The following is an 8,753-nucleotide window of genomic DNA, read 5'->3' as shown; positions in this document are numbered from 1 at the left end:
ACTACAAGAAATTGCATTTTTCACAACGCAACAAACTATGTTGCTAAAAGGGAAAATTCGTTGGCAAAGAGTTTTGCCGACACACAAAGCTACGTTGGCAACCCGTAGGCAAAAGTGAGTCGGCAAAAGTTTTTGCTGACAAAATTATCATTACGTTGGTAAAAGTAATGCCTTTAGCGACGAATATAGTCGTCGATAAAAGCCTTCATCCATCGTCGGCAATTTACCTTGCATTGGTAAAAGTCATTCAAATATGATGATTGTGTGGCACTTTTCGCGACACAAATTTGCATGGGCAAAAAATATACTTTTAGCAATAACATATGCGTTGGCAAAAGTAAACTTTTGGCAACACATTTACGTCGGTAAATGTTGCCATTTGGCTACGATTTGTTTGTCGATAAAGCTTTACTTTTGGCAACGACAAATTAGCATAGACAAAAAATACACTTTTAGCAACACAATATGAGTAGGCAAAAGTAAACTTTTAGCAACACATTTACGTTTGTAAATATTGCCATTTGCCGACGATTTGTTTGTCGATAAAGGTTTACTTTTGGCAACGACAAGTTGGCATTGGCAAAAAATACACTTCTAGCAACACAATATGAGTAGACAAAAATAAACTTTTGGCAACACATTTACCAACAAAAATAATTGAAAATAATTTATATATTTTTATAAGATTTACAGATTTACAAGAGGCATCCCTCAGGCACCACTATTACAAACTAATAACATTGATATGAAATCACCTAAAGTTGATGTGCAAGCAAAAAAAACATTGTTGATACTGCTTTTAGATGCAGTGTGTAAAACCTAAAAGGGTAAACTCACTAAAATACCCAAATACATCCAAATTGTGAACCCACATTAGAAACAATAGATAACAAAATGAAAACATGAAACTAACAAAGACAGGCAAAACGGCACGAAAATCACTTACAAACTTATCTAGCAGACCAACATCTAGTAGCAGCCGCCTCACAGCAACATTGTTGCAGCAACAGCCCAGCAAGCATCAGCCATGAGGGCGGCAGCAGCAACAAACCAACAGCAGCAGACCAGCAGCTGCAGCAGACCAACAAACAACAGCCATTAGCCACCAGCAAAAAGGAGGATCTGGAAGCAGTCTGTATTGATCAATGACAAGTTTAAAACAAAGTCCATTTGCCTTTTTTCCCTCTAAATTACATTCATCAGTTTCCTTCAGCCGGTCACGGGTAGATCCGATCTTAGGGTTATTATGATGAAATCTGTTTGAGTATTTGAGATGGTATGGAAATGTAAAACATAAATAGTTAATGCATCTATAAGGAGGAGTGATTTAATCCACGTTGATGTTGCTAAAAAAAAATATAGGCAATGAGGTTATGAGATGAAGATATGATTAATCTAAACTTAACTCAGATGAAATGACTTCAAACAGAACCAAGTTAATTAACTGAAGGAAATTGATCCACATGGTCAAACTCAAGTAATAGGGATAAATTCTTGTTGAGTTGGTTTTATTATTTATTTATTTTTCTGAAATAGTATCATTCTTTGCTTCTTTCAATTACAACTTTGAGTTTTTTGCTCCTATAGATAACCCTTGATCGGTTTTCAGTTATGTGACGATCTGGTGAGAGAACCAATCACCTGATACTGTAAGCAATCACTTTCAAAGGGAAGGCACTTAGTTTTAAAGTTTACATTGACAACATTATTTAATGAATTACTCATACAGCAACAGTGGGACATAATGACAAGGTTGAGATATAAAGACCCAAAACTCTTTAATAACTCAATATACCATAACCAAACAAACATAAGAAAGAAAAAAACAGGATATAAATTCCCCTTTCCTTTTCACTTCTTTTCAACCAAAAACGTAGGTCATAGGAAATCCTTTAAGCAATTTCAGAATTCAATCTTGATTCAAACGTGACATATGTTTGACAATCAATAGGACCCAAAAGTCTAAAGATTTAGTCCTTAACAATGATTTATCCAAAATACTAAGCAAAATATATATTATTGCAAGGAGGGAGGCCAAGGTCAATCCACTTGGTTGGCAAACTAACCATCCATGAGAAGGACAAGTCCTAGCTTCTGTTAGCGTCACATTTATAGCTTTAATCAATCTCTATGTTCTGCAATCCATCAAAGATGAAGATGGATACCCTTGTCCCATTCACAAGTTTCATAATTCATAAATAAAAACTCAAAGCTACACTAGGCCATTAGAATACATGCAATAACTAAAGTTGCTTCGAAAGTCACTCTCAATTTTCCCTTGTCGACATGATGATTGACTGAAACACCATTCTATAGCTGAATTCTGAAGATGTTAGATGTTTAGATCCTAATCTTTAATTAATTTCTTTGCCCTTGTGTGGAACAAGAAAACTTCCCAAGTAAAACCATTTGAAGTTTAGAGTTTTCTTTTGTGTTAGGCAAGATTGATATTAGTTTCTCTAGTTTTTTTTTTTTTAACCTCAATGGCATGGGCCATCATAACGACAGCAAATTCAGTGATCAGATCAAAGGCCCACACTGGGCTTGAGGTCAGTCCTAATTGAGAGCCATTGATTGGCAGATTACATGCTCATGCAGATAAACAAGGGTAACATGCATTAAAATCAAGTACTTACTAATACCCCGAGGAGCAAATACTTTAAATGACACCTTAACCGCTTCTTTGTAGTTGTCTTCATCCATTGCTCTCATCCTGGCTCTCACTAGTTCCTAAGATGTTCAACGTCCCAATCAAGCCACCGTAGTATACAACAATAGAACAAAAATGATAAGATGAAATGAGGGACTAAATGTGCAAACCTTGAACTCCTTTTTCTCTTCCCTGGTTGATGGAAGGCTTCCACCATGAGTTTTGGGCCACTCATCTGCCACCTTCAAAAGAATGATAACATATGGTGTGTGTTTATGGACAACGGAATTAGCCACATTCAAGTCAATTGTTTCTGCAAAGCTATCATTGATAAACATGCAATTAGCTTCTCACTTAAGATGTAAGCTGCTTAGGTACATGGTGAAAAATAAAATCCATTAGCTTTTACAGTTCAGTAACTGATGTGCCAAAATAAAACACAAACAGAAAAGCCAAACCCAGAGAGAGAGAGAGGGGGGGAGTTAAGACCCATACCTTCTCAGCTCAGGCCATGAGCTATTTAGCCGGAGATCATCTAGAAAATGATTAGGCTTTGACTCGATCACTGTATGCTCCTGCCTTACAGAAGCAAAGTAATATCAGCACCTCCATTCTAGAGAAATTACAAATATGATAATTGAGTTTTTGGACACTCCGGAAAAAAATGTTTGAATTGTGACAATCAAGCTGGATAAGTCACCATGTATTTCTCCAAATGAAGGTCCAAATATTCAAAAATGATATACTTCGTTTTTGATATTGCTTAATACATCCAGCAACCTGTTAACCTAGCTTCTGTTAAGAAAGTATATAATCAAATATATAAAGTAAAAAACAAAGACATTGATTAGATTTTTAATGGGTTTTTTTTTAATCAGAACTCCAAAGAAATAACTTACTTGACAATGTTTATGTGATCCATCTCTGTTAGCATAACGATTCCTAGGATTGTTGTATATGGGACACCATTTTTGCAGTAAAAAAAAAGTATGAAGTCTCTTTATTGCTGCAATTTGATTAGTCTCAAGATTAAGACCTTTGTGAACAATAACCTTACTCAGCTTATATTGCCAATTCAACAGCTTCAGTTTATTGACAACACACAACATATATAAATTGATTCATTATGATTATGATATTCAACTACACAAGCACAACACAGATCCTCTACCTTTTCCATTTGATTGGCTCAAAGCTATTGAAGGATAATCCAATGCAACTCAAAGATTAATGTAAAACATATATTTCCAACAAAAACTTATTATGTTCCAATAGTAGATCAGAAGTTGTAGTTTCCAACTGTTTTTTCACATTATTATCATTAAGGGTGCACAAAATACCTAGAAAACCTGAGAACCAAAGGGTCTGGTCAGGTTAGCTTGGTTTTTCCAATAGATTGCTTGGAAGATCCCATGGTAGAGACAGAGATAACACACCCCTTTCAGATTGGCAGAAAATACTACATTGATAAAAGTTTATTTTACAGTAAGAGTTCCATCATCATTTTTATTTTTTGGTGTTTAGCTAAAAATTAAAAGGTAAAATAAAAATAACAAAAGTTTTCTATTGACACATTTTATCGAACATTTGACATGCAAGGAAAATGGCACAATAAGAATCACAATATTAACAAGCTATTCCAACAAAAAAAATCCATAAAAAAATTTATGCCAGCAGGATAAAAATCAATCAACGAACTACTCATCAGGAAATACTACCCTCAACTACAAATCGGTCATCATCAATATGCATAGGAGAGCACCAACGAACTAGTCACCAGAACCAATTTTAGAAACTGTTTTGACATTTTCTATAAGGAAAATGTGATAGAGTGACAAAGATAATGAGATTCAATCAAAAACCAGAGACAAAGGTCCAAATCTCATAGAGCAATGAAGAGAATACGTGAAATTCGATCGGAGAGATTGAGAGAGCAGATTTGATATTACCATAATAGCAGATCGGAGAGACAGAGAGAGCAGATCTGATCGGATAGAGAACATATCTGAGAATAAGATCTACATCTCTACATCGTTGAGCTTGCTTCTACTCACTGTTGCTAACGATCTAGATCCAACGCTGCTTGCTTATCCTGTACTTGATCAGAGATATTAACACGACACTCAAAACCCTAGATAAATCGATTTGGAAATAGAAAATACAAAACAGAAGAAAAGAAACTAGAAATCAACTGTAAATCGTTAGTTTAAGCCATGAAAGTTTACAGATCTTATGTGAATGTAGCAAATCCATATTAGAAAACTCTAACCTTGAGCCCTAGATCAACTTAGATAAGAGGGATTCAAACGATATTACAGAGATACACTCAAATCAAGTACAGAACAAGAATTTCCAGATCATACAACGAAAGAATAGATGGGGATCTAAGAACCAAGGCCCTGATTTCTTTCTTTGCCCCTCTCTCTCTTTCTCTCTCTCTCACAAAAGTCACGCCTCTGTTCTCTTCTTTTGATTAGAAACCTGCCTTTTCAATCACAAATAAATGTTATTTCACAGTTTTCTAATAACGGCGTACAAAATGAGATAAAATTAATTAAATTGGCTGAGAAGGTGAAAAATCATAAAAAATTTCATAACGTTTTTAAAAAACGCCAAGAAAAAAAATGTGGTAATATCCTATTTTTCTTGTAGTGATAATGAAACACTAAGATAACCATAACAGTCAACGAGATATGAAACCTTCAACCCCTCTCACAATTACTGCCACTGCAATTCTACATGGCATAAAGATACTATTTTGGAACCAAGTTTTATACTTTTACAGGAATTGTAACTACGTTTTATACCATATGATAGGTTCCAATGAAATCCAAAAATTATATGAGATAAGGAGCATCAAGAACAAAGAGTTTAACTCCATTTGCATGCTAAAAATGACCAAGAGCAACTACCATTCCCAAAGTACAGATGGCACATTGAATTCCATGAGAGTAAGTAAGAGAGAACACACATAATCAACCATCATTACTTCAACCTAATGGGAAAGCTCAAAAATCCACAATCAGAGTGCTGTGTAACATTTTTCAGATATGTTTATTTTTTCTCAACCAACACAGATCACAAAACAAAACAAAATTCAGTGTCGCCATTTAGAATTGAATTCAAATTCATTCAAGTTCACAGCAACAAGAAAAAAAAATTAACGACAATACATTTGTAACGAAATGAAAATGTAATACAAGAATAGCTTTCGCCTTAATTCAACCAAAATAATTGCATTATCATGATAGGATGAAGACTGAAAAAAATTTCAAATTTTGGTTTTTTGTTTCTGTTACTATTTTCATCAGAAACAAACAGAGGCGTGAATGAATTAAATCAATCACGAGTTTTCACAATGAAAATATAGTTCCAAAATACTTTTGTTTAAATTGCTAACAATTTAATGCATTTTTACAAACATCATCAAAATTCAAAGAACATAATAAGATCTATAAATCTAATGCCAAAACAATATGACATTTTTTACACCCTAGAAGCAAAAGTATGGCTCCAAAACATAATTAGATCTATAAATCTGATGCCAAAACAATATGACATTTTTTACACCCTAGAAGCAAAAGTATGGCTCCAAAATTCTGCACTAATCAATGTAAAAAGCCCAATGCCTGAGAATATTCGTCGATTATTTCATTACTTGTCAACTGAAATATATAAAAAAACAAAATAAAATTTTTTTTAGCAAGCCTCATTTCAAAGGTAAAAATACCAAATCTGTAAGAGCCAAGAAAGATTGGAATCAGAATTCTGAGAGAACCCTACATAGAGAAAAGAGGGAAAAAATCAGAGAGAAGAAGATTTTACAGGAAGGACGATTTCAGAGAGAGAAAATAGGGTTTCAGGAGAGGGAGGGTTTCAAAAATAATCAATTGAGAGAGGAATACCTTCAAATTTTCTGATTGTTCTTCAAATTCTTTTCTCTTTCTTTGTTGGATTAGGGTTTTAGGTAGAGTGAAATTACCCACAGCCGCTCCAATCACATCGCCAACTACACCGAATACGAGAGCGAGAGAGAGCCGAAACAAGGGTTTTAGGAACAAGGAAGAGAAGAGAGATGAGATGAGTGCCTTGCCATGGAATTAGTCTTGCCACCGAAAAGATAAGTGTACTATTTGCCTCTCACAGCAAGATCCTCTCTCTGTTTTGTGTAGGTCGACACAACGTATGGCTTTGAAGAACCTCCAAAGGGCTTCGGGACTACCGTGTTTGCCTCTCAATCTCCACCGATTCAATTGATAGTAGAACTTTGAAGAACAAGGGTTTGAAGAACTCTTACCCCTTCCAACCAATTCACTGTCTTTCTTCTCCCTCTGTTTCTTCTATGTTACTTATGATTAGAACCCACTATCAGTGTCTTGTAGGTCATCGATGTGATTTCGTAAAAAATCAAATTTATTGTGGTGTATGACCTAAAAGATAAAATTATATAAAAATAATAAGTATATTTTTATCTTTTCACCCAAATTTTTTTATTTTTTATTTTTTATAGTTTTTTAGGAAAAAAAAATTAAACTAGTTTATGAAAATAAAACCAAACACAAAACCACAATGAAAAGAATCTGAAAGTAAAATCAAACATATTGAAATTGATAATCTAACCACATTCTTTAGAAAAGTTTAAATTAACTCAAATTAGCCATATCAACTTAAGAGTATGTTTGACCTTGATGGGTTCATTTTGTGATCTAATTCAATGATCACTTTGATTTTACAATTCAATAACTAGAATATTTAAAACTCTTTTAAGAGTTACAATAAAAACAAAAATCAATAAATCACATATTTCACTAGTAAAACTTTTACCGATGAATAGTGTTGTCGTCGCTAAATGTTTAACTCTTTGCCCACGCCAACTTGTCGTTGCCAAAAGTAAGCACACTAATAGCAACGCTCATTGTGTTGGTAAAAAATAAGCCTCGTAGCTAAAACTTTTGAAAGTTTGGCGCCAACAAATAATTTTGGCGCTTAAATAATGTTATGCTTTTTTAGTGACGATACTAAATTGCGTCGGTAAAGGTCCACTTTTACTAACGAAATTCATCACTGTGTCGCCAAAAATATACTTTTGGCTATGAAAAATTGACGTCGTCGCCAAAAGTAGTTGCCAAAAGTGCAATTTCTTGTAGTGATTTATTGTTTAGTTTTTGGATGTTTTCAAAACCTTCCTTATTTTTATTTGGAAAGCTTGAAATAAGCTTGGGACTTTGACTCACATCGGAAAGAGAGAAAAGACTCAAATACCACCAACTGAAAAATTCAAGATGAATTGTTCCAACATTTACAACAGTAGTGGAACTATAGCTTCCTTTCAACTAGGGACGGAACTAGGAGGAGATTATTGGGGCCATGGCCCCATGTTTTTGTGAAAATTATTATTTCCCATAAAACTTAAATATATATATATATATCAAAAATTATATATATATATATATATATATCATTCTTCTTCCATCTTAAATTCTCTTTCTATTTTACACCAAAAAAATTTCTTCATCTTAATAGAAATTAATTCTATAGTATTTAAATTATATATATATATATATATATAATTTAATTAATAGAAATTAATTCTATATATATATATATATATATATATAATTTATATATTGACATGGGTAAACCCATAAAGATTAGAGCCCATCATTTAAGGCCCAACACATATCTCAAATGCTGAAGCCCAGCACTGCCGAAACCCCATGTAGCAATTAGAATCAATGACATCAAGACACATGGCAAGAAAAGGACAAGCCATATCAGCAGACAAAGATATACAAAGTTATTGCCACTGCACATCGCCATTAATGAGGCAGGCCCTCTTACAGCATTTATTGCGATAACCCCTCTCTGTCGGGACAACACGCCCTCACCCTGAACAAGGTAAGCTATAGCATAGACGTTTGGCCAAGGTAACAGGTCGGAAGAGACAACCTAATGATTACCAAAGGATATAAGCAGACGTCGAAGACATGTAGAAGGCTAAGCTTTTTCTATCTCTATTCCATCTCTACACTTCACTTCTCTCTCTAACTTACTCGTTGGAGGGTTCGCTGGGGGACTCCCCGTTCCCCGTTGAACTCTTGTG

At 34.2% G+C, this 8,753-nt stretch overlaps 1 protein-coding gene across 4 annotated transcripts; it reads right to left on the bottom strand.

Annotated features, from left to right (window-relative positions):
- Positions 1–649: 649 nt before the first annotated feature.
- LOC114320369 (NEDD8-activating enzyme E1 regulatory subunit AXR1-like) lies at positions 650–7,028 on the bottom strand. Of its 4 annotated transcripts, none has more exons than XM_082884149.1 (8): positions 6,556–7,028; positions 6,381–6,429; positions 4,600–4,747; positions 4,372–4,460; positions 3,146–3,227; positions 2,821–2,971; positions 2,637–2,730; positions 650–1,071 (listed from the first exon to the last, which is right to left on the bottom strand). In XM_082884149.1, exons 4-8 carry the CDS (start codon positions 4,400–4,402, stop codon positions 1,022–1,024), a joined length of 408 nt encoding a protein of 135 aa, XP_082740275.1. In that variant the 5' UTR covers positions 4,403–4,460; positions 4,600–4,747; positions 6,381–6,429; positions 6,556–7,028; the 3' UTR covers positions 650–1,021. The 4 variants fall into 4 exon arrangements, with proteins under 4 accessions (XP_082740275.1, XP_082740274.1, XP_082740276.1 ...); XM_082884148.1 differs by having other exon boundaries at positions 4,600–4,742; XM_082884150.1 differs by lacking the exon at positions 6,381–6,429 and having other exon boundaries at positions 4,600–4,742.
- Between the last annotated feature and the right edge of the window lie 1,725 nt (positions 7,029–8,753).

The sequence above is a fragment of the Camellia sinensis genome, chromosome 8 (genome assembly GCF_055761805.1).
Source record: "Camellia sinensis isolate YWXY chromosome 8, ASM5576180v1, whole genome shotgun sequence".
In the NCBI taxonomy this organism is placed as follows: Eukaryota; Viridiplantae; Streptophyta; class Magnoliopsida; order Ericales; family Theaceae; genus Camellia; species Camellia sinensis.
Note: the sequence above shows the minus strand (reverse complement) of the source record. Positions and strands in the feature narration are given on the sequence as shown.

What these genes read in the sequence shown, in the direction of transcription:
- LOC114320369 (XM_082884149.1), bottom strand. Translation starts at nt 4,402, where the DNA reads ATGCATATTGATGATGACCGATTTGTAGTTG. An exon ending in TGATGACCGATTTGTAGTTG is followed by an intron (nt 3,228 to 4,371) that starts AGGGTAGTATTT and finishes CTTCTGTAAGGC; the next exon opens with AGGAGCATACAGTGATCGAG. An exon ending in TCATGGCCTGAGCTGAGAAG is followed by an intron (nt 2,972 to 3,145) that starts GTATGGGTCTTA and finishes TATCAATGATAG; the next exon opens with CTTTGCAGAAACAATTGACT.